This window comes from Mus caroli, chromosome 16 (genome assembly GCF_900094665.2).
Source record: "Mus caroli chromosome 16, CAROLI_EIJ_v1.1, whole genome shotgun sequence".
Classification (NCBI taxonomy): domain Eukaryota; kingdom Metazoa; phylum Chordata; class Mammalia; order Rodentia; family Muridae; genus Mus; species Mus caroli.
In genome coordinates, this window is record NC_034585.1 from 85,760,693 (window position 1) to 85,786,653 (window position 25,961).

At 46.0% G+C, this 25,961-nt stretch overlaps 1 protein-coding gene across 3 annotated transcripts in view; it reads left to right on the forward strand.

Moving 5' to 3' along the window:
• Positions 1 to 1,563: 1,563 nt before the first annotated feature.
• Positions 1,564 to 25,961, forward strand: part of Ifnar2 (interferon alpha and beta receptor subunit 2) — a 31,923-nt gene continuing 7,525 nt past the window's right edge. Inside the window, exons 1-8 of one of the 3 annotated variants that reach the window (XM_029470546.1) lie at positions 1,564 to 1,829; positions 9,748 to 9,846; positions 12,397 to 12,489; positions 13,524 to 13,565; positions 14,465 to 14,588; positions 16,440 to 16,609; positions 20,226 to 20,383; positions 22,182 to 22,338. In XM_029470546.1, the coding sequence (XP_029326406.1) occupies positions 12,435 to 12,489; positions 13,524 to 13,565; positions 14,465 to 14,588; positions 16,440 to 16,609; positions 20,226 to 20,383; positions 22,182 to 22,338 (706 nt within the window). In that variant the 5' untranslated portion in view covers positions 1,564 to 1,829; positions 9,748 to 9,846; positions 12,397 to 12,434. The remainder of the gene's footprint in view (positions 1,830 to 9,747; positions 9,847 to 12,396; positions 12,490 to 13,523; positions 13,566 to 14,464; positions 14,589 to 16,439; positions 16,610 to 20,225; positions 20,384 to 22,181; positions 22,339 to 25,961) is intronic. The other 2 variants (XM_029470545.1, XM_021185509.2) reach the window with 2 other exon arrangements.

A 25,961-nucleotide genomic window follows, 5' to 3' on the forward strand; every position in this document is an offset into this window, starting at 1 on the left:
CATTGCTTATAAATTTGCATATATTTAAGTCCACACTCCACATATGACAGAAAGACCAATATTATTGAGCTGAGTTTGGTATATTTTGCTGAACATAATGATTTCCAATCCCACACGTTTTCCGAAATATTTCTATTTTTAATGTGCATGTGTATATAAAAGGGGGCATGCAGACCACAGTTTTGGATCATCTTTACCCCCACTTGCTCGGGGCTACTTCTACAACTTCTTTGAAACTGTGGCTGAAACTATTTCAGCACTGAACGGCTTTTGTAGAAAACCAGGATCCCAGATAAGAGCCTTTCAAATTCATGAGACTGGTAGGAATTCTGCCAGTGTGACATAATCGGTGGAAACCTCTTCACGGTCAGCCCAGGAAGAGGGACTCAGCAACTGTCAGTCTTGGTAGATGAAACTGTTCTTTTGTTTGTTTGTTTGTTTGTTTTGTTTTTTTTTGTTTTTTTTCGAGACAGGGTTTCTCTGTGTAGCCCTGGCTGTCCTGGAACTCACTCTGTAGACCAGGCTGGCCTCGAACTCAGAAATCCGCCTGCCTCTGCCTCCCGAGTAACTGCATATGGTGGCTCTGGAACGGGGATTCCAGCATTTGGTGGGTGGGGCGGGGTGATCTTAAGTTTCAGGCCAGCTGGACACACAAAGAGATCTTGTCTTTAAAGAGGGGGAAAACACGTACACACGCTTTTTAACGGAAAGAAAATCCCTTTACATAAACTGTGAACTACCTCCCCTTCTCTTCCCTCGGAGATCTGAAAGTGAGAATCCAAGCCCAGGTAGGCATTGCCACGCCTCCTCTTACATTAGCGTTTCCACCTTGGCGATGTTCATACTTAGACTGTGCATACGCTACAGAAAGCTCCCGCGTATTCCATTTCGGAAGACAAGGGATGTCAGTTCCTAAGTAGGTATTTTGTTCCTAAGTGGTATTCCTAAGTAGGTAAGATTGTTTCTCCTTACTCTAAAATCGTTTGGTCTTTAGCCGGGCGTGGTGGCCCACGCCTTTAATCCCAGCATTTGGGAGGCAGAGGCAGGCGGATTTCTGAGTTTGAGGCCAGCCTGGTCTACAGAGTGAGTTCCAGGACAGCCAGAGCTACACAGAGAAACCCTGTCTTGAAAAACCAAAAACCAAACCAAACCAAAACAAAACATGATTGACAAGCGTTCTGACACTCAGTTCTGACCAGACCCCTCTTCCTTTGTATTTTGAGTCAGGGTGTCCCTATATTGCCCAGGCTGGCCTTAATTTTGCTCTGTATCCCAGATAGGTATTGAATTCGAGATCCTCCTGCCGAGGCCTTCCTGGAAGAAGAGAGTACACACCCGCATCATTAGGCCAGGCATCCAACCCATTCGTATCCAGTTAGTTCTAGGGATCAGGCACTACCTAGTCCTCCGAGGTGGCCGCGATAAACACAACAACCCCGATCCGATCCGTTAACTCTGCCTCCCTGGACTGTACTTGAAGTGGGTGGGGTCCTAATGGATGAGAAAGTGCCCATTTGCCGCCGGCTCCGCCCGGGCCCCGCCTCTCGCCTCGTTCTCTGTTCACGGCGGACCCAGCGACTGGGAACCCTTGGCCTCCGGGCGCCTGCGTGGTCTGGCCCTAGACCAGGGGAAACCTGACTGCGAGCGGAGACTCTTCGGGTCGCCGGGCGCCGGGCACCCCGCCGCTGTCCCTCCCTCTTTCCGCCTGGCTCGGCTCCCGCCTGCCTCCACTGCTCGCCAGCCGAGCGCAGCTGCGCCTGGTGCCCAGAGCAGCTCGGAGGTGGCCCCAGGACTTCCCAGAGGGGGATCCACGAGACCCGGAGGTTCAGGTACTGTACTGCGGGCACTGCGGGGACGTGAGTGGGTGTCGTTCGCCTCGCGGACAGTAGGACTGGGCCGCCTCCCCGCTGCCAGTTCCCGGAATCCCCTTTTCAATTCTCTTCGGGACTCCGCCTCTTCCTGCCTTTCTTCCGTGGAGAGTCTGAGGACTCTAGTTCCCGCGACCCCGCGACCCACGAACTGCGTATGGGGGCCCCCCGTGGCCCCCGCATGGGCGCCTTCCTTTCACCGCTCCTTTGGTGAGCTCTGGGTTTTTGTGGGCTATCTGCTTTCACTCCACCCGCGTCGCCCCACCGAGGGTGCATGGGGCACCTCAGCCCGAGCCACTGCCAGATCCTAAGGGGTCCACATTCCTCAGGATCCACTTCGCCTTGCCAAGCTAGTTATCATCTCCAGCCTCTGGGTCCTGTTCTGCGTCCTGACACCCCTCCCCCTACACACACACACACACACACACACACACACACACACACACTGCACGCCCTGAAACCTAAGTCCCAGGATCATTTGTTCATGCACCTACGAGGTCACTGAAGGGGTTGTGGCCCGCAGAAGATGGGCAGGGATGGGATACAGGAAAGGCACTGAGTTTATTGGTAGCTTGCATTTCTATTCCAAGCCAGCCAATAGTGCATGCGGTAAACCGTTGGCCCTATTGACCCATTTATTTGGTTAACATGGCTCTATTGGAAAACTTTGACAACCTGTGAACTTTTGTGTTTTAATGTTTGTTTTATGTCCCTGTTTTGTGTGACAAGAGATCTTAGGAAATAGCCCAAGCATCATCTAAGAAAGGTGCTAAGATTGGGACCAGAGACTGAGTCTGCCCTACTGTCCCCTGTCTCTTGCCTGTCAGTTCTACTGTGCAGCCTTGGGAGAGTAATGAGGTGGGGTCTGATACTGAGGTAACAGAGGTCACACCAAATATGGCTTCATCGAATTCACCAACACACTAGCGATTTGGGGGTCGCTAATGAGGTTCATCGGTGTGGCGCAGGAAGTGGCTGCTGTTCAAAAGTGGCTTTTCAAATTTAAGCCATAAAAAGAAAAACCCGGATGTGACTATTCTAAAGTTTTTTTTTTCCCCTGTATTTATTTGAACATTTAAAGAGAGCTGGAAGGTGTAGAGCCCCTTCCTCGTAGTCTTGGATTTCCTGGCTTGGATTCTCAGGGCTGCAAGTTTTAGTTAAGTAGTTAATGTTGGGTTAAAGACCTCTCTGAGGTTTGGTTTGAGTTACTCAACAATGTGTCTAAAACAAATCTAGGAAGACCATAGCCTAAGAGGTACTGTGTTAGAAGTGGAACTACTTTTTGTTGTTGTTGGGTTGGTGGTGGTAGTGGTGCAACCATATCAGATAAATGATAACCGTCGGCTGCGGAGCTACAGCCCCAGACCAGACGTAAAACATGCATACCTCCATCTACTGAGTAACCCGTAATCTCACTTAAAACTCAAGGGACTGAGGCGAAAGGATTTTGTGTTAGAGGCAGGAGTAAGCTGCTTGGTGAGATCTTATCTCAAACAAAGAAAAGAAAAAAAAAAAATTAGACCACTCCCAAATTCCCAAATGAATATTCTACTACTCCTGCCTGTCCACACCAAGCCTCAGTAGACTGATTTTCCTGTTACATCTCTAGACATTCACACTGTTGAAGATTCAGTGATACAAATATATTCTCTGATTACTGGCCTTCATATTTTAATCTAACCTGTTACCCAAATTAAAATGCGCTGATCTTAAGAAGTTCTTGAAAATGGGTAACCAAGTGAGCAGAGTTGTTCATGCTGCCATTTCTGGTTCCAGAAACGTCTAAAGTGTATTCTTATCATTCGTGAGATCAGAGGTGCTGGCACAGAGCCTGTGTTTTGCCCACCCTTCTCAAGTATAGCCATCATGACTGCAGGCTGAGCCAAGGTCCATACTGATCATGCATGACCTGTTTTTATGCCACTAACCCTCCCCCCCACACACACACATACAAAACAGTGTGTAGTGGTTTGAATGAGATAGACCATCATTGGCTCGTTAGTTCTCACTTAGTACCCAGTTGATGAGCTGTCAGGGAGGGAGGGATTAGGAGGCGTGGTATTATTAGAGGATTTGTGTCACTAGGGGTGGGCTTTGAGGTTTCAAAAGCCGGCTCCAGGTCCAGAGTCAGTCTGTCTATCTGTCTGTCTCTCTCTCTCTCTCTCTCTCTCTCTCCTCTGCCTGTGGATCAAGATATCAGGATGTAGATCTTAGCTTCTGCTGCAGCACCTGCCTGCATGCCGCTATGTTCCCCGCCATGTTCCCCACCATGATGATAATGGACTGACTAAACCTCTGAAAGTATAATGAAGACCCCCAATTAAATGTTTCCTTTATATAAGACATGTCTTGGTCATGGTGTCTCTCCAAAGCAATAGAACAGAGACTAAGACACAGTATAAGAGCTAGTTCCATTGTACAGAGTATTCTAAGTAAGATGGTGGCGATTTACTTTACGTGAGAGGATGTATGTTCTGTGCAGATACCCTGCCACTTTTATAAAGGACTTGAGGATTCTGAGGGGTAAGGCTCCTGGCATCAACCCCCAAGAGATATTCAAAGACCACTGTCCAGTTCCTTGAAGTATCTTTAAAGTATAGTAGGGGCTGGTGAGGTGGTTCAGAGCCTTAGTTCTGAGAAAATGAGAGGACCTGAGTTCGAATCCCCAGTCCCCACATACAAGCCATAGCCATGCAAACCTTTAGCCCCAGCCCTGGACAGTGAAAACAGGTGGCTCCCAGCAGCCCTCTGGCTAGCTAGCCTAACCTTAACAGTAAGCTTCGTGTTCAACCAGAGGCCTTGTGTCCAGAACAAGAAGGAAGTTATAGAGGAAAGACTGCTTGCTGACTCTACCTGTGTCTGACCTCAGCTTACTTGTGTCTAGGGACACACACCCAGATATACACCCAATCCACACATGTGCACACAAAGAATGAAACTTGAATCTCTTTCTTTTGGAATTCTCAAAGAATTAAGCCTTAAATCCCTGGGCTAAGGTACCAGAGAAAAAGGGATTTATGTGTGAGTTCAAGGCCAGTCTGGGTTATCATGGATAACAGCAGGTTATCCCATGCCATCTGAGGCTACATAGTAAGAGGCTACCACCAAAGAAGCAAACAACAAAAAGAGCGTTAAGCTGGTGTATGCAATTCAGGGAAGAACTAACGGGCAAGCACCTCCTTCGAGGAAGCTGGCTGCTATAACAACAGCGGGAAGCAGAGAAAGGGCTGTGGAGGGCAAGGGTGGAAATTATTGGAAAGTGTTTTTCCAACAGGAAGATGCACCCAGCAGTCAGTCTAGAAGCCCATCTACAGGCTGGATAACCTTAAACCTTGCCTTAGCTTCTGTTCGTTCATTTTCAGTTCTGAGATTCTTTAAAAGTGCCTTTTACTGTGCTCCGAGCATTAGAAACTGTCCTACAGGTCCAACAGAAGTCTTGAACATTTTTTTTAAGTCATCAGGAAAGAAGCGAATGGCCAAGTGTGGCCTTATCTTTTTCTCAGAGGAGCAGCGGGCCTTTGTGTGAGCAGAGGCCCTTGAGAGGGGACGGCCACAGTTGGGGAGCAATCCAAGACAAATGGTTGACTCCACTCGCCTCTCCCCTATGGGCCGTGAGCAGTACCAGACACCAGAGTCTCTGTGGAGAAAGCAAGCCCAGGGTTTTGGCACAGGCCTCGCTCGGGTTCTCGTGTGCCGTGCCGTATCCCCTGACCGGGGAGTGAGCTCCTTCTTCAGAACAAGAGGCTACCCTTGCTCTCCTGACAAAGCAGAATCCATTGAGTGAGATGAAAAGCAGCTTAAGATTTCAGTGCACCACAGTACAGCAGCTGCAATGGAAGCCATCCAAGTAGAGTTCTGTGGAGTGGGAGACCGAGTAGGACAGGAGGCTCACAAGGGGTCTTTAAAGTAAAAAAGCCGGGCTGTCTCTCTCTCTCTTGGAGATGCTAGCCTAGCGTGCGTGAGGCCTCCTAGGTTTGATCCTGTATACCTGGTGTTAAAGAATGAGAGAAGATGAAAAGATAAATAAACATATTTAAACTTTTTTAAATTAGATTTATTTTATTTATGTGAGCATTTTGCCTGAATGTATGTGTTGCACTGTGTGCATGGCTTGTGACAGTCATGGCCAGAAGAGGCCATCAGGGTCCCTAGAACTGGAGCTACAGATGGTTGTGAGCTACCATGTGGGTGCTGGGAATAGAACCTGAGTATTTTGTGAGAGCACTAAGGCCTCTTCACCGCTGAGCCTTCTCTCCAGCCCCAAATAAAAACATTTTAACAACAGAAAGGCTTGCTTTAAGCCCAAAGGAAAGAGACAGATTAAATTATTTAGAAGAGTCTCCTAGGAGGCAGGCACAGTACAATCAGCTATCTAGGATAGTTGGAATCTTTCTTACAGCCAAAGCCCCCAAGTACAACAGAAAGCGCACACATGCACACCAGAACAGGACAAAAGAAAGAACACTGAGGTGAACGGGAGAGGGGCAACAGGGCCTGTGGCCTAAAAAAAATAAACCCAGCAGCAAGAATGGCATGAGCGCTCCGCGTCAAGAGGATCTTAAATGATTTCAGCTCGTTGAAAACGAATGAGTAGAAGAAAAAGTTCTGGGAAGTTTCTGGGAAGAAAAAGTTAAGGGAGAAAAAAACAAAAACAAAAACAAAAAAAAAACCCACAACCCAACAATAATAACAAGGAAAACCAAGCCGGCCTCAGACTTTGCCAGAGTCAGTCAATGATTCTGTGCCGTCTGCTCAGCTCGCCATTCAAGTTGAAAGCCGGTGGTCAGATTCCCCATATACTGAAGGCCAGGGGTGAGGGTTGTGGCGGAGGGGACAACTAGAAAATAAAATGCCAGAAACAGCAAATTATCATAAACAAGGTCAAAAGCTTCCGCGGCTGCATCCTTGGTGCAGCATAGATTCGCTGGCTCAGGAACCGGAAGAGGACTTTGTGGAGCCCAGGATCAGGGAACCTTTTGTCACCAAACATGGGGGAGGAGGGTCTGGCAGCCGGAAACTGACACAAAGCAAGGTGGTCCTCAGTCAAAATGTTGACGGCAGAAAGCAAAAATTCAGGCTGGAGAGGTGGCTCTGAGGGTAAAGAGCTCACTAAGTAAGCAGGTCATGTGTTCAGTCCCTTAGAGCCCCGTAAAAAAATCTGGGGAGGGGTCGTTTGAAACTCTAGGAGCCCGCCACTCCTGTGAAAACCGTCTGTCTCTTTAAATGAAATTTCCTGTCACTTTACTAAAAATAAACAAATAAAGTGAAAGGTGATGGGTGAAGACATTTAACATCGACCTCTGGCCTCCACATGCCTGCGCACACAAACCTGAACACACAAACACACAAACCAAAACTACAAGAGGAAAAAAAAAAAAACAACACACACAAACGAAAAAGCCAAAGAGGTGAAAACCTGTCATTCCAGTATTTCTTAAACTTTAAAAGGTATTTTAGACTCCTGAAAATGGTTCGTTCCAGGAGATTAAGTTACTGACAGAATATCTGGATCTGGATAGCAACTTAACGTCTGTTGGGGAAATCTTCAAGGTTTGGAGAAGAATGCTTGGTCTCTTTGTGACCTTTTTTGATATTTTCCTTGTCCAAAGATGCCAAGAGGATCACACACCCGCCCCCTCCCCCCCCCCACAAGGAGGGGCAGTGCAGCTCCTAGCAGGTGTAAAGTGAGGCGCGTGCATGAATGTAAGGCTGACCTGCAAGGCTCCTATTCGCTCCCTCATCCGCTTTTCCAAGGACCCGCCCATCCTGTAGCATACTGTCAGCCTCTAAGTGTCTGTAAACCTCTGTTCCAATCTGCTGGTGCCTGGGAGCAGGGGAGGGGGGCGGGGATTACAGACCTGTTCCCACCAGTCCGGAACTCCAGCCAGTTTCCCATTATAAAAGAACCAGTGGTCTCAGTATAATGCAGGGCTGAAGCACCCAGTCCTGACCACCCAGCATGAAGGGCTTTAGTGGCAAAATGAGATTCTGCTGGTGTGACCTAGTTGGTACCCAACCATGGAACCACAGCATTAATGAGTCCTGGTTAGCCCAACTTGCTGGGGGAAATGAAAGCAGCCCAGATATGAGCTGGTGCTTTGAGGCCAGGCTGTGCCACCGTCCCAGCAGAAGGTGCTAACAAACCAGAGTCAAAGATAAGTTGGGAATGTTGAGACAGAAGACCGTGAAAATAAGTTGTTCACTACACAAGGCCCCGAGACTGAAAGGCCTGGCCCCTGAGACAATAAGAGCTCTGTTTTAGGAAGACAGAGCTGTTTGGGGTCAGGGAGACTTTTAAGGGTCTCTGTTAAGAATTCAGGCAGGACTCCAAAAGTGGAAACGAGATTCAACAAACAAGAATTTAGTTAGAAGACGTCTTGTGTGCAGTGGAGCCTCATTTTGCCTGGAACAAAACAAGGGGAGGAAATATTCTTGGCCCAGAGGAGAAGAGAGAAGAGTGGTGTGTGTGTGTGTGTGTGTGTGTGTGTGTGTTTTGTGTGTGTGTGTGTGTGAGAGAGAGAGAGAGTGTGTGTGTATGAGTGTGTGTATGAGTGTATGTGTGTGAGTGTGTGTGTATATGTGTGTGTGAGTGTGTGTATATGAGTGTGTGTGAATGTGTGTGTATGAGTGTATGTGTAAGTGTGTATGTGTGTGTGTATGAGTGTGTGTGTACGTGTGTGTGAGAGTGTGTGTCCATGCTCCCACTACTGAAGCAAGTGAGTCTTCCTGCAAATACATCATGAAAACAAAGATCTTTCACTATCAGAAGAAAAGCAGAGGCCCAAGGGTTCAGGTCAGGTGCTGGGATGTGAGTGAGCTATCTCACATGTGACCATGCAGGTGTGCCTGTGTCCAGGCAGATTTCTAGCCCTGCAGCCTCTCTTCTGTGGCACAGGGGTGGGAGATAACAACACACATCACAAGGCTAGCCCAGAAGGTACTTCCTCGGGAAAGCAGGGTCATTAGATAAGTTGTGGGGAAGGTGATTGGCTGTCTCTGCAGAAGGAATGTAAGCTTTAACCTGAACTCTCCCAAATGTCTCTCGAACATTCCGTGGATGGGAACTGCCACCATGCAGTCAAGGGGAATTCTAAAGTAAAGTTGTTTCTAGCTTAAGCTGAGACAGCCATTTCCCGGTCCTTTTCCTTTTTTATTTCTGTCTCAAATGGTTTTATTCGTGGGTGGGAGCATGGGGGGCAAAGAATCTCTCTTTGACCTCTAAATCTTCAGTGAGAGAGAAGAAATAAGATCAAATGAAGCTCCTTTAAACTTACGAATCCCTATCTCACCTTGGAATGGGGGTGCCTTCTAAAAGGGCAAACCCCAGAGGCTGAGAGAATAAACAGTCACGCCTTGATAACTTTTGGGTCCAGAGTCTCTTGGGATATCAAACTCCGAGGATGCTCACACCCCTTGTATAAGATGTTGTCGTGTCTGCATATAACCCGTGCTCCCTGGGCGAGCTGGTGTACAGCTATCATCCCAGCGTTCACGAAGTAGGTAAGGCAAGAGGATCCCTCCAAATTCAAAGGCAGCCTGATCTACATGGCGAGATCTGGAGATCGGGACTGGCGTTCTGCCTGGAGTGGTGAGATCCCTGTCTGTCACACGTGGGTGACAGCACCACATCAAACCTGATTCAATGGCAGACTTCTTAGGGGTCTTGAAGTAGAGGGAGAGGACCAGAAACTCAAGGTCATTCTCCATTACTGAGCAAATTCAAGGCCAGAGTGGAATACATAAGTCGCTGTTCCGAAGAAAACAAGAGTTGTTGCCTAGTTTATTGTCTGTCTGGTTGTATATTTAAATCATGTTCAAATTGCAGGAAACACCTGATGTAACACAAATGATATGTAAACAGTTGTATTGTGTCATTTAGGAACGAATGAAAATGAAAACAATCGCCTATAGCAAGTCTTTTGTTTCCATACAAAATCCTGTACAAAGCTGGACTAACACACTAACTCAGAATCCCCAGGTAAGGAGGGACAGTTGTGCTTTTTCATATGGAAGAGTAAAACTCAGAAAATTCCAAGTGGTTTACACACACACACACACACACACACACACCAGCACAAGTAATCAATCAAAAGGCAGGCAGAGAGCTCACAAGAAAAAAAATTGATTTATATCAGGAAGGGCCAGGTTCCCTCATACTTAAAAAAAAAAAAAAAGTCTCTGCCAAAAAAGGGAAAAAGAACAATAGAGATGGAATAAATAGTTGACCGAAAAAGAAAACTGGCACCCCAGGCCCTTGGTGACATCATTTGAGCGCTAACAGTCTTGAATAGCCCTGTCTCTCCAGGTCTGCTGTGGTGCAGATGTCCTTCCCCTTGGACCAGCCCCAGCACGCCCCCTGCAGCTTTCCTTGGTGAACATTCCCAACTTTGACATCTCTGATAACCTAGGGTCTCCACTGCAATGTGGAATTTACCTGCATGGCTTTGCACACAGCCTATTTGGGAGCTTCGTGCACGAAGTGCATGTTACACCTTCTCGGAAACTTTCTGAAGCATTGGCGTAGCATTCTTAATCTCCTTGCTCTTGTGTCTTGCACAGCCAGCACCACCCAGAACACTGAGATTCCTGCTGTCAGTGTGAGATGTAGCCTGGCCTCCCTGGATGGCAGCTGCTGTTCTACTCAGAGCTTTTCCAGTGCGGGAGGGGGGTACTGCTGCCTTCTACCTCTTTGGTTGCTTTCTTTTCATACGAAAAGTATTGTTCACCTGGAACTGTCAATAGGTGGCATCTAATCAGCCAGATGACTTTCTTACAATCCTAGGGCAAAGTCCCTGGGTTTCTCTTTGGTATGCCAGCATCTGTAACAGTTACCAACGCTTCAGCCACACCCACTTTGCCTGCAAGCAATTTTAAACCCACCCCCTTCCTTGCCAGTCTCCATGTTGTTCCCGTGTTTCCACCTCACTGTACTCCCTCACCATAGACACGGATAAGGTTGTGAGCAGTAGCCATGGCAGCCTGCACGAGCACGCCATCTTTAATTCAGATGTCCTTCTCCATACAAATTAATGTCACTCCCCTCTCAGCCTGCTCAGATTCTCAGGACACAGGCAGATTCTTTGCCCGATAATAGCACAAATGACCTCGAGCCAACTTCCCAACAGAGTTCTTGTTCCGCTATGAAGCGATAGAGGACAGTCTTTACTGCATGTTTGGCTGAGACCATTTTTGGTCTTTAAAGCTTTAAGCACTTCATAGGCACTTAAAAGCTTCTATAACCAACGGCTCCAAAATCTTCCACATTCCTCCCAAAAACCCATTCCCAAGGCTTAGGAACCACACGGTCAAGTTTGTAAGAGCAAAGGCTGCACTTGTTGTGAGTTTTCTGTATGAGTTGCCTTGTCCCCTGTTGTAACCAAATAACCGACCAGAAGCAACTCCAAGGAGAGAGTTATCTGGTTCCCAGTTTGAGCGAGTCTAATCCATCCTAGCAGGGAAGACGGGGCAGAGTCAGGGGTGGCTACTGTAATGTTGTAAGGGGTCTCATGTCCATAGAGTTATGCTGTGCAGCTATGTCAAAAAGCAAGAAAATTGTCTTTGGTTGGAAGGCTTCCCAATGTATTAGGCAGAGAAAAATTAGGTAGAACAGGGCTGTATAGTCTACCTCTTGTCTGAAAGAAGAGGGAAATACGTGTGGCCAGAATGGCGGTGTCTGTCTGTAGTCCTAGCGTTTGGGAAGCTGAGGCAAGAGGCTCTCTCAGGTTCGAGCCAGCCTGGGCTATGTAGCCGGTGTCACATAACCACAATGAAGAGATGGCTCAGAAGCTGAGGTCTTCTACCCTCCCGGAGGATTCACGTCTCCACAACAATGTAGGATAGCCATAACTGCCTATAACCCCTTCAACTACTTAAGCCTCCACAGGCAGCAATGCGCACACGTGCACATTCCCACACAGAAGCACATAATTAATTTTTTTTTTGTTTTTTTTGTTTTTTTTTTCACTTCTTTTTTTTTTAATTTTTAATATGTTTATTACATATTTTCCTCAATTACATTTCCGATGCTATCCCAAAAGAGGAATTTAATTAATTTTTTAAGATTTAGTTATTTAATACTGAAATTAACCAAATGCCTACTGCCTGTTCAAAATTTAAGTTTTTTTTTTTTTTTTTAAGTCGTCTTAACTAGGGATTGATACCACATCGGAGAGAAAGTGAGCTGAGCAAGTCTCAGGGATCACGGAAGGACTGAAACCAGAATTCGGATACTTTTTAATTTATTTTTAAAGACGGGTGGCACCTCTAGGCTGGCTTCAAACTTGCTATGTAGCCGAGGATGACCTTGAATGTCTGACCCTTCCCACACCTCTCCACTTAGAGGACAGATGTGCACACACATAGTAAGCTCATGCAAGTTTAACCCTAATCCTAACCAATCCAGGGCTACCACGGGGCCCGCATCTGCAGCTAAATCTGGCTCGTTCTTACTCTTCTCTCGTTAGCATGTATATTACAATATAATTGAGTGCTTCTAAGTTTTGACCACCTCAATATTGATCTCCTTCAGGTGTGAGAGCAGAAAAACAGACTTAAAAGCTGAACAGGATGCGTTCAGGGCGCACCGTCTCTGCCATCGGTCTCCTCAGCTTGTGTCTTGTGGGTAGGTGCTACTTCCCAGCACAGCCCTTAGAGGAGAAAGCCCGTGTTCCTGTCATCACAGAGAGCCCTGGTGTGGAGCAGCACACTGATGTCCGTATCTAGAGGACCCAGAGCAGCACAGCCAGCATCAGGCACCCCACGGGGGTCTTCCCCTTCATTTTAGCTAAGCCAGAATAATATAGGCTCCAGCCATATTCAGGAAACGGCCTTGTTTATAATTCAAAGGGTTGCGGCTCTGCATACCCTGAATCTCACGCCCGGTGGCATTTAGAAGGTGGCCATCCCTTTATCTTGTCCCATATAAACTAACTTGAAAATCCATCCCTACACGTTGATTTATACGCTTGCTTTCTTTTTAGCCCTTATCTTTTCTATAGCTGCATTTCTTCACATCCTTTCTGTTCTTTCCTCTGAACTGTTTGAATTCCACAATGTCATCTCTCCCATTCATTGTCCTCAGGGGATCCAGGAGTATGACAAATGTCTCAGTGTGGGTATCCATGGTTAATGTGTCCTGCCTATGGTTTCCACCTTCTAAAAAATACCAGGAACCCTACTCCCTGTAAGTCACTGCAAGATCAGGAAACAAATGACCCCTCTCGCCCATCCCTACTCTAAGGGACGACACTCACTAACTCCAATCACAAATACCCTCTCTTCATCTGCCACTCTTGTTAAATATCTTTACTTTAAATGTATTAGCAGCGTGCTTATTTCTGTTCCGAGAAATGTGTCACATAGCCAGCCACTTCTCAGACACTCCCTCAACCCTTCCAACCCCTGCCGTTTGTGTCAAGTCCCAGCGGCCTCACTTTACATCCGCCCAGTTGCCACCTTCAGATGGCACATGTGTCGTGTCGGTCATACCACATTAGCCAAGAGCATCCATACTCTCCACAGGATTTTTGTTAGCACAAGAAAATCTCAACCCTTAAGTAGCACATGGATGTCATGGAACCTGACATTTATTTATAGTAACGTTGGCAGTCTGGGCCCATAACAAGCCCTGTTGTAATGTGTTGTGCTTCCTTCTAGTGTGCATGAGCCTAGAGACTATCCCACCGTCTGCTTTTGATGGTAAGAACTGTTCTGAGCTTGACTAAATTTAATGTAAGGGTCAAAGTGTCTGGCTAACAGGCAGGAAAGGGGGGGAAGTTTGATTTCTGAGCCCACATATGCTGACCAGTTTATTGGAATCCTTTCTAGGTAGAGGAGCTAAGGGTGTTTTTCATTAGTTGTGCTCTAAACTATTATAAGAGGGAACAAAAACAAAAACAAAAAACAAAAAAGCACTAGTGATTATTGGGAGGCACTCTTAAAGGCGCACTGAAGCTTTTCAGCTCACTAAGAAAAGGATGAAGAAAGCAGCACAGGGCCCAGATGAATTTCTCTTTAATTTCCAGTCTTCCACAGATTAGTTTCAGGCAAAGGAAAATAAACTTCTTTAACTGAAATTTGTTCTCCTTTGTGTGATGAGGGGAATAAAAATGCAGTGGGGATTTGAGATCGAGGGTGGGAAGGAGAGGGGGGTGGGAAGGGAAGGATAATGGGGAGAGACTTCAGGAGGGAGGGAGACAGAAAAGGGGAGAGTGTGGGGGAAGAGAGAAAAAGAGGGACAGTTGGGGAGGGAGGGAGGCATGAGGGGGAGAGGGGTGGGTGGCACAGCAGTTTATGGGCCAGTTGAGAGAGGATTATTTTGAATCCGTGAACTCAAACAGTTCAGAGAAGCCCTTTGTCCTGTGTTTGCAGGGTGCTGAGTTCCCGTTTGTTAGCTTTCCTGCCCCGACAATAAGTTGTCACTGATCAACTGAATTGCTTCACTTCCCGTGTCCAGTGGACTTCCTGCTTGGTCTAGGTGCCAGAAAGCTTCCACTAGGGCTCGCCCGCGAGCCGTGTGCGTCCGGGCTCCTAAGGGAGAGCCACCCTAGTTCCAAATCTCATCGTTTCTTCTCATCGTTGCCTCCTGTTCTTTCTAGGGTATCCAGATGAACTGTGCACTATAAACATAACCATACGAAATTCCCGGCTAATTTTATCCTGGGAATTAAAAAACAAGTCTGGGCCATCCGCTAACTACACCCTCTGGTACACAGTCATGAGGTCAGTTGGCGTGGCCTTTTTGTGTTTTTTTTTTTTTTTCCTCTCTCTCTTACTGAGTATGTTACCTTTCCTCCTGTTGCATGGTTTCTCCCCTCGATGGGCAGACTTCCTGCCCCAGAACTTTTTAGGTTAACTTACATGTTTTGGGGAGGTGTGTGTGTGTGTGTGTGTGTGTGTGCAGAGGCCAGAGGTTGACACTGGAAGTTACTCAATCACTCTCTGCCTTATTTTTTGACACAGTCTCTCTCACTGGGCTTGAGTCTTTTGCTAGGTTATCTGGCCAGCCATCTTTCCAGTTCTTTGTCTTGTTGGTGTGTTTGTTTGTTTGTTTGTTTGTTTTGTGGGGTTTTTGTTTGTTTTTTGATTTCTGACTCATAAAAGGCCAAAGTCAAAACACCTATCCTTTCCTAATTAATTTAAATTCTTCTGTAGCCCAAAGCTATTGCAGCAGGAGCCAAGCTTGTGTTTTTAAGCCAAATCCTGGCAGTTTGCAGTTGCACAGTGACTCCTCTGCGGTCACTCTAGAGTTTACAAGTGCGAATTTCCATCAGGCTCAAGGCCTCGTGACCATGTTGGTGGTTTACATCCCTGTTTCTTTACTCATGGAGACAAGGTATAGTCCAGAAAGCCCTACTTGGCAAGGTTGGGTCCAAAGCCATCACTGGGCTGCTTAATCTTTAGCCTAGAGTTTTTGTCTTTGCCGAAACATTGCTATGGGAATAAGGATGGAATTGGCAGGGACCACCTTGGCCCTCCTCTGCCGACAAACAACAGCCGCTTTCCGAAGTCCTTGCTTTTCTCAGTAGCTCTTTGGAGAGAGTGTATCTATGATGTAAGTCCTGTAGCCCTGGCCTGAAACGGTCTTTTCTCTTGTATAACCTCCAACGGTTATACCAGCCAGGAGAAAGCACAAGTGTCTTGTGACTTTGCCTTCCTCCTGCAAAGCTCACATTTCCTCTGCTGATGATCACACATCTCGCTAGCTTGTGCGTTCTGGTTTCATCTCTGTGGTTGTGATAAAATACTCTGGCCAAAAGGAACTTGGGAAGCAAAGGGCGGTTGTCGAGGGAACTCAAGGCAGGCGTTTCAGGTATCCCACCAGTCCTGAGCAGAGAGAGGATACATGCTGGGCTCCCTTGCTTGCAAACTACCCAGGTAGCTTTCCATCATTACACAATCCAATGCCCAACCCACAGAATGCTGCCATCCACCCTCAGGGCGAGCCTTCCAACCTACAGTTAACCATGGAGATAGTCACCTGCAGACATGCCCACAGGCGAACCTAGATAATCCTTCAACCCTGGGTTCTCTTCCATCTCCTGTTGACAGTTGGAACTAACGAGCACACTCCCTACTTCCCCAAGCTTGGTGAATCAGCTGGCCCTGATGTCCCTAAATGAACAGAGTTCTGACTTAAGATGTAAGACTGTATGACCTTCAGCCAGAGACATATCTCAAAGAAAGCACTGCTAATTATCCTAGGGAGGGAAGTCTGGGGCCCAGGCCGAGAAAAGCCCAAACCCAGGGCTCCTTCCTCCCTCCCTCCCTCCCTGCCTCCCTCCCTTCATATATGCATGCAGTAGATTCTATCTATTAAACAATAAAAGTATAATGACTCAGTTGGGGATGAACCATTAAGGGAAAAAAATCCAGAAGAGATTAGAAGTGGGTAGGTGAGTGGGGGTTTTCGAAGCTGAATGTGTTCAGTTTTAGAATGATGTGATTGTGGGATATCTGGGCAACGCCTGCAAACCATTTCTTTTAGCCATCATAAAAGATATGAGGCACAGGAAACGGATTCTCACCACACGCATGTTCGTCTTTCCTTCTTCAATCTTTTCCCCTCCAAAGCAAAGACGAAAATCTGACGAAGGTTAAGAACTGTTCAGACACCACGAAGTCATCATGTGACGTGACAGATAAGTGGTTGGAGGGCATGGAGAGCTACGTCGCCATCGTCATAGTGCGTAGAGGGGACTTGACCGTGTGCCGCTGCTCAGACTACATGGTGCCTGCAAACGGTGAGTGGGTCTCCTTGTTGCTGTGAACAAGGAAGGTGTTTGGCTGGAGAGCTGGGCTGACTCCTGGCCCTACCTTTTGTGGCCATTTGGTTGCTCAGAGCCTCAGCTTTCTGATCTAGAAAATGGGTCCATAACCTGAGCTTCTCAGGTTTTTGTTCGGCACGTGTATAAGGCAGGTTGTCAGAGGTAATTGTTGCTGTCTTCCTGTTCACTTTACAACCTGGCAGGAAGCGGACAGAGGCTTTGCATGGGTCTTTCTATGCCGTCACATCTCTTTAGGACAGTATCTTCCTGTCCACCATCTGAGACTGTAAGTCAAGAAGGCTATATATATGAACACTTAGGGCACTCAGCTCACAAGGCAAGTGGGGCCCAGGAGTGGGGTGACCCTTCTGTCTTCCCGTGTCCTGAGCACTTATGCTAGTGGCTCCAGCTCCACTGTGTTTTCAGTGACTACATTTATAACTGGTTTCCATGGTAACGTTTTTTTTTGGTTTCAGCACACTGGTACGGAACGGCAGGTGTGTACACTCGTACATACTTGGGAAAATGACAACGGTTGAAAGTATGACCAGATCATGAGTCCGTCTTAGGAAGTCATCCCAGGGGTGTGGAGGTTGTCCCAGGGGTGTGCAAGGCTTTGGATCAACAGTCACATCTGTGCATTGCACTCACAGAAAAAAAAAATCAAAGCACAGCTTATAGATCATGATAAAAAATATATATTAAAGTAATAAGTATTTTTCATGATCCAAATCCTAAATATGAAAAAGATACTAAAACCTAAGGCCACCAGACGTGGTGGTGCACACTTGCAATCTCAGCACCCATGAGCCTGACACAGGAGGAGTACAGAGGTTTGAGGTCAGCCTAATGTTACATAGAAAGTAGGAAGCCATCCAAGACTACATAGCAAGATGATGTGTCAAACAAACACACAAACAAACAAACAAACAAACAAACAAAGGAGTTACAAAGTTCGGAGCAGAGACTGAAGGCATGACCATCCAGAAACTGCCCCACCTGGGGATCCATCCCATAAACAACCACTAAGCCCAGACACTATTGCAGATACCAACAAGAGCTTGCTGACAGGAGCCTGATATAGCTGTCTCCTGAGATGCTCTGCCAGTGCCTGACAAATACAGAAGTGGATGCTCACAGTCATCCATTAGATGGAGCACAGGGTCCCCAGTGGAGGAACTAGAGAAAGTACCCAAGGAGCTGAAGGAGTTTGTAGCCCCCTCAGAGGAACGTCAATATGAACTAACCAGTAACCTTAGAGCTCCCTGGGACTAAACCACCAACCAAAGAAAACACACGGTGGGACTTACAGCTCTAGCTGCATATGTAGCAGAGGATGGCCTAGTCGGTCATCAATGGGAGGAGAGGCCCTTGGTCCTGTGAAGATTCTATGCTCCAGTGTAGGGGAATGTCTTGGCCAGGAATTGGGAGTGGGTGAATTGGGGAGCAGGGGAAGGGGGTGAGGATAGGGGATTTTTGGAGGGGAAACTAGGGAAGGAGATAACATTTGAAATGTAAATTTAAAAAATATCTAATAATAAAAACAAACAAACAAACCCCCCAGGACTAGGAAAAAAATACAGACATCATTCTTTGACATAATTCTTCTGAACAGATCCAGCAATATATTTTGCTTTGTTTTTTTGTTTTGTTTTGTTTTAAAGTAACATAAGCCAACAAGATGGCTCAGTGGGTAAAGGCACTTACCACCAAGCCTAATGACCTGAGTTCAGTCCCTGGAACCCACAAGGTAGAGAGAGAGCTGATCCCTACAAGTTGTCCCCTGACATTCACACATGTGCTGTGACAGAGTGGCCCATACACAGACATGTACTCACACACAAAACAAAATAAATTAAAAATGTAAAAAAAAAAACAAAAAAACTTAAAAATGTTAAATGGTTACCTTAAATAGATGTATTTACATCAAAAGAGAGAGAATAAAATTTAAAACCTTTCTCACGTGACTCAGAATTCCTCTCTAATAATTTGTTATAAAGAAATGACCAACAGGACTGGAGAGCTGGCTCTGCAGTTAAGAATTCAGTGTTCCCCAGAGGGTCTGAGTTTGGTTCCCAGCATGCAAGTGGGCAACTCACAACCACCTGTAACTTCAGCCTCAGGGACCTGCTGCCCTCTTCTGCCCACCACAGGCAACTGCACTTACTTGTACCTATTCCCCACAAAAAAACGCACACATACACATAATTTAAAAAAATTTTTGAGCCAGGCAGTGGTGGCACACGCCTTTAGTCCCAGCACTTGGAAGGCAGAGGCAGGCAGATTTCTAAGTTCGAGGCCAGCCTTGTCTACAGAGTGAGTTCTAGGACAGCCAGGGCCACACAGAGAAATCCTGTCTCAAAAAAACAATAATAATAAAATAATAATAATAATAAATAAAAAAATACAAAAATTAAGCACTTTTATTTTTCTAAGGAGGAAGAAATGGCTAAGAACAAATGCAGAGATTGAGCTCCAAAAACACCAAATGACACATAGATTCTGTTCAGAAATATAAAAAATAATCTGTTTGTTCAAAATAGTAAATCAGAGGCGTCGCAAGAACACGGGGTTTAAATTCAGCATAGGAAGTTACAAAGTGAGTCGGGAGTCAGTGAAACTCCTTGAAGGTCAGAGAAGAAACACGTTAGACTGTGTGGGCCACATCCAGTCTCTGTCCTATGTTGTTCTTTGTGTTTTCCTTTGAGATTCCTTAAAAGTAAAAAATAAAAATAAAAAACAAAAAAAAAACGTTCAAAAGAAGAAAAAAAAAGTGAGATTGTAGGTTGTGCCGAAATCTAACCCATGAGACATGGTTTTCTAACCCTCGGGGTAAATAAATGTGTATTGACATGTTTATGTCATATAGTTAAGTAAGTCAGCCATGGTGGCACGCGCTTGTAATCCCAGAACTGAAGACCCAGAGGCAGGAGGTTGTGAGTTCAAGGCCAGCTTAGGCTGTATAGTGAAAACCTGCTTTGTTTTGTCTTGTCTTGTCTTGTCTTGTTTTGTTTTTTTTTTTTAAAGTAGTTAAGTAAAATTGTAAAAAACATTGTGGGTTAGAAGGACTTCATTTCAGTGTGTGTGTGTGAACATGCATGTGCATATACAACTATTTATATACCCCAATTAATATGTAAGAATATGTATATATTTATATACATTAGCATAGAACAGTTGATTATACTCAAAGAAAATTCCCTGCTTGTATTACTGTTGTTTATTATTATTATGTATTCATGTTGAATCATGAAAATAAGTCATTTTAAATTTCATGTCTGCAATCCAGCCTGAGAATTGGGAAGGTTGTTGACATCCATCTCAAGTCAGTGTACCATGTGCCGTTGTTGACATCCATCTCAAGTCAGTGTACCATGTGCCATAGGAAAGCTAATGAATCAAATTGTTCCGTTTTTCAAAAGTAAATCCAAACAGCACTATACAGCTAGAATTAGAAGCCCATTCAAACAGAATTAGCCTTTCTTTAAAGGAAATGACACTGTCTCTGACAACAGGACACAATGTACATACAGAAATAAGGAAAGACTGTTACTCATTTCTCTTTCTTATGAAGAGTGCCTGTTTTTCACAGCTCCTCTTGAGCCACCAGAATTTGAGATCGTTGGCTTTACAGACCACATAAACGTGACGATGGAATTTCCACCTGTCACTTCCAAGATAATCCGGGAAAGGATGAGGTCTACACCCTTTGTCATCAAAGAGCAGATAGGGGACAGCGTTAGGAAGAAGGTAAGTGTCCCTCCTGTTCAGATGAAAACAATATGTAGCTGGCAGTGAATACATTGTACTTCCTTTTCAAGAACTGTGTAAGGCCAGGGAAGGGTTACTTTAGAGGGGTTGCTCAGTGGTAGACTGCTTGCTACTATGTTCAGCACCCAACATTGCAGAGGGAGGGAGGGAAGGAAGGAGATAAAGAGAGAGAGAGGAGAAAGAGATACAGAGACAGAGAGACAGAGAGAGAAAAGAGACAAAGACAGAGGAGAGATACAGAGACAGAGAGAAGAGAGATACAGAGACAGAGAGATACAGAGAGAGAAAAGAGACAGAGGAGAGAGATACAGAGACAGAGAGGGGAGAGAGATACAGAGATAGAGGAGAGAGATACAGAGACAGAGAGAAAGAAGAGAGATATAGAGACAGAGAGAGAGAAAAGAGACAGAGGCAAGGAGACAGAGAGGGGGAAGATAAGGGGAGAGGAGTTGTATCATCTACTGTTGTATTTCATCCATGCTTCTTTACGTTCAAAGCATGGATCACAGCATTTTAGACTATGTGGTTATTAGGATAACAACAACATCATAAGATGAAAACTGTACACAGAGGCTTTTTTTTTTTTAAGAAAATTGATCTTTCAGTCAAATTAAATCATGAAATAAAAGAGGCCATTGGTGTTATCCAGGAAGCAGGCAGGAGTGGCCTGGATCAATTGTTGGTGCTGTGATTTTCCAGTGCTCCATGTGTTTCATATGTGGACTCTACAGTGTGGTAGAGAAACCTTATGGCCACAGCACCTTACAGTTGCCATTAACTGAAATAATGAGGACTCTGATGAACTTCGGTTAGGATATGTTAAATGCAAGATGCCAGGGTGGCATTTAGAAGGAGACAATGGCTGGCATCTCAGCTCCCATGTCTGGAGTTAAAAGAGTCTTTATAAGAGTGCCTTTGGTGAGTCATGGGCAAAGCCTGGTTGCATGGACTCAAGTAAAGCGTTGAAGGGCTCATTCTCCAGAGCCTTTCTCATATAGCGGCAGCAGCAACTCTAGAAGGTGGGGCCTGGAGGAATGACAAGCACGTCCACATGCAGGTGAAGTGTCCTGGAGAAGGCGACAGTTAGTGGCATAGCGGGCGAGTTGTCCTAGAGACTTGGTGGAATTTTGAGAGCATGGAGAAAGGTGCCCTTGGCTGGGAACAGAGATGGGGTGGAGGATGCTGCACAGATGCAGAAAGAAGAGTGTCTTAGTCTGTTTGCTGTGACTGTAAGGAAATACCTGTGGCTGCACACTTTATCAAGAAGGAGGGTTATTTTGACTCTGGCTTCTGGGGCTGAGGCTAAGAGATGACATCCACGGATGGCCCTCCCACTGACTGAGTCCTGAGGCAGCGGAGACTGGTGTGACAAGAACAGGGGGCATGTGTGCATGTGTTCAGATGAGCTTTCCAATGTGAGTCACCAGGGTTTACTCATGGCGCTCCACTCTGATGACCCAAACTCACCCCGATCATCTTATCAGCTACAGTAAAATGATAATATTGTGGCAATGATATCATGGAAACCTTCAATCCCCTTTTGGATTCTTCCTTCTCATCCATAAAATGGATCTGATAGGCCAGATGTCGTGGTTATAAGATATGTGTACATATGTAGGAACATGAGGTTTGGCAATGAATTGCTTGCTTCTAGTGACATAAGCCTTGCTAAGCCAGTGATATGTTTAAACTTGTTTAAGATTTGAAAATAGAACCCTTAGGGCTAACCTCTCACCAAAGTCTGAGTGTTTGTTTGCGTGTGTGTTTCTTTTTACAGCACGAGCCCAAAGTGAATAATGTCACTGGGAACTTCACATTTGTCCTTAGAGACTTACTTCCAAAGACAAACTACTGTGTATCTCTTTATTTTGATGATGACCCCGCAATAAAATCTCCCTTAAAATGCATCGTCCTTCAGCCTGGCCAGGAATCAGGTATGGCTAGGTTTTTTTAAATTTGCACTATTGTTTTGATGGAAAACTTGCTGAAAGGAAAAGAAAAATCTCAAGTTCTAGCGCACTAAATGTACTTCTGCCAATAAATGCACACCACAGAGCTGCCCCTATGGCTCCGTCTCTAATGTCTTGTCCTGCCGTCAGAATAATCAGATACCTGCCTTAGAAGAACAGACCCCTGTAGCACTTCCTTTTAAGGGAATCTGGGTGAAATTCAGCATTGTGTGCCCTTTGGCCATTGCTTGTGCCAAGTGCTAGAAGATCAGAAGCTGCTTGAAAAGCCAGCATTAAAAGCCTGGGAGGGAACAGTATGGAGCTGGTGTGAGTCCTAAGAATATTTGTTCTGCATGTATCAGAAAGGGGCCTTGTCCGCAGAGAGGAGATGACCACTGGTGACGTCAGAAAGCCTTCCAGTTACAGAGACACTGAGACAGCCAATACTGTGACCCCAACCTTTCTTTATCTGAGAAACCCTGTGCGGCCAGGACAAGGGAACCTGGGATGTGGTGGTGCCTGCCTATGCTGGTGGTGCCCCCCCCAGAAGGACAGGCGGACTCATCATAAGGTTGAGGCTGTGTAGTGAGTTTCCAGCCAGCCTGGGTTACATAGCAAGACCCTGCCCCCCCAAAAAATCAGGAAATAGAGGTTAGTTGAGTCCAGGAGCCCTCCCCGTTTTCTCAGTCACTACCTCTCCCACAGTCTCACTAAAAGAAAGAGGCTTTGAAACTCCTCTTCTAAGATGGCTCTCTAAATTCCTCAGCCCCAAAGACAGGCTCCTAAGCATCACCATTCATCAGAGTAAAATTAAGTTTGGGTTGGCACGGGGATGAAGAGGTGATTCAAATTGTAAATATCCTCAGCAGATGGGCTCCTAGATTTGAGCTCTTGACCTCCAGCTAATGGCACCAGTGTGGGTCTTTCTGGAAACGCTGGAGTGAAGTAGGTCACCAGGAACAGGGCTAGCCTTTGACTTGGGAACAGCCTTTGAAGGTCACATCCACCCCCTGGTTCCTGCTGTATAGCATGCTCTCTGCTCTCTCAGCCACCACTTAACAGCTTCCAGAACATACTCCAGCCATCTAACTGAGCTCCTCCACCCCGCCTCTCCTGCCAGGATGGACTCTCTCTAAAACGGTGATCCAAAGTTAATCCTATCACCTGACATTTCTTCTGCTAAGCAGTCTGCCACAATGTTGCCAAAGGAAGCTGCTAAAAAAGGACTTAGCTAGTGTGGGATGCAGCAAGCTACACTACACAGGGCCTGGCACCGCACCTAGGGTACCCTGATAGCAGTGTGTCCTCACGGCCTAGTGTTTCTCAAAGCTGAAAGCTACACAGACTCATAGTCTGGCCAAAAGCCAGCCTTAGCTTAACTTGTGTTTTAGTCTCTTACAAAACTGTTAAACTGTTAGCATAAGCCCCAAACAAGTCAGTATTGGCATGTCTGACACCAGAGCTCTTAACTCCAAGTAGCCAATACTTCAGGCCATTTCTTACTCAAAATCAGAGCAGACTGGGCAGGATAAGGGTCTGTTTGCAAAAGACATCCCCTACTTCGGATGCTAGCCACACGTTTACGGTCTTCAGACCATATCGATTCTTGTTCAAATTGGCTACAAAATCAAAAACTCCCCCAAATTTCTCTCAGGTCCAATCATTTGATGAAGTGCTTCACAGAACTGGGGAGAGCATAGACTTATGAGACTATTTGGATAAAGCTGAAGAGGTGGGTGGGACAAGGGGCAGAAGGGTCTGAGCTTTGTTCGTGGAGTCAGCCTGCACCATTCTCCCAAGAACCTCAGAATGCTCACTAAACAGGAAGAGCATCAAGTCCCCACGTCCAGGGATTACCTGGGACGAACCAAGTCATTGCCCACAGCACAAGGGTTAATCTCCTAAAGTCAGGAGGGCGGGACTAGAAGGAACCACACCTCCCTGATCTTAGCAGTCCCTTTCTCTGCAGATCAGCCCCCAGCTTAAGACTGTCCCGCTGCTCCCCAGGACCCGCTTCATTAGCAGAAAATCAGATACAGTTGCTAGCTTAGTCCCTTGTCTCCTACTATAGTAGAATACGCCCCCCCACGTGCATAACTATATAAAAAAGAGATATTTCTTTCTCCTAGTATTGGAGGCTGAGACTAAAATGGGAAGGCTTCCTGGCTGGACCATTGTGGGAGGTGCCACATGTCACAGAAGGGAGGTGGCAAGCCATTTTATGCCAATGCCATATTTGCAGTGTCTCACCCGTTCCCATAATGACAGCATTACTCCACACATGAGGGCAGCACCTTCTGGCCGAAACATCCCACCTCCCAGAACCTTCTCAGAGGACGCCAACTGCAAGAGACATATTCCAACCATCACAGCCCCCACACTCAAGGAATTTCATGAAGTTTGAAGCCCTGAGCCTAGAACCAGGAGTAGGAGAGAGGGGGGCACTATTACATATATATGTGTGTGTAAAATAGCATGATCTTATATATGGATAAAACTCCCACAAGCAATAATAATTCAAGTAAGGGTTGATGAGATGGCTCAGTGGGTGAAGGTGCTTGCTGCTAAGCCCGATCCCCAGAGCCCACATAGTGGAGAGGAGACTGGACTCCATGAGGCTGTCTTGAAACCTCCATGTGCACACTGCGGCACAGCATAAACGAATAAATGTGGTAAAAAGTAAAGTCAAGGCGGCTGGAGAGATGGCTCAGTGGTTAAGAGCACTGACTGTTCTTCCAGAGGTCCTGAGTTCAATTCCTAGCAACCACATGGTGGCTCACAAGTGTCTGTCATGGGATCTGATGCCCTCTTCTGGTGTTTCTGAAGACAGCTACAGTGCTCTCATAAATAAAATAAATAAAACTTAAAAAATTAAAAATTAAAAAAAAAAAATAAAGTCAAGTTAGTAAGACCACAGAGGAAGGTTTATTGTGACCCAGGGGTGCTGACCAAGCAGCTGGCCATTCTATGGAGGCTGGCCTTCCCTCCCCACCCCCATGCTCCACCAGTTAAGACAGTTAAGTTGCGGTCTTTGCCATAGCATGCTGTGAGTTCATCCCACCGCTATCTAGTGATAACACGTTCTTTTGCACATCGTTGCCCTCCCCCTTCTGTCATTAGCCACGACAGTTAAGGGGCAGGGAGCTCCAGCTTTCCAAATGGTTGTGTTTTTTTTTTTTGTCAGGCACTCAGAAATCAAACGGATGAAGGTAATTCACTATTGCTTCTTCTTACTCTTCAGCTGCCATCTGAACTACCCTTAACCAGTAAAACCAAAGGTCATACGCGTTCAGTTTGGTGGACAGCCGCAGAGTCGAGACAGCTTCCCCTAGTTGATCCCTAAATGCATCCATTGGCTCTTAGGAAACCTAGTGAACCCTGTGGGGAATCTCTCCGTCTGATAAATACAGCAGGGCTGAAGGCAGAGAGTTCTGACTTTTGTGCAACTCCCATTGAAGTAGGAGACAAAAGAATGAGGTTAAAGGATAGAAAGGCAATGACAGTAAAAAAAAAAAAAAAAAAAAAAAGGGGGGGGGGGAAAAAAAAAAAGGGGGGGAAGTGACTGGGGGGGGGGGGGGCTCTCCAAAGCAGAAAAGGCATAGATATGG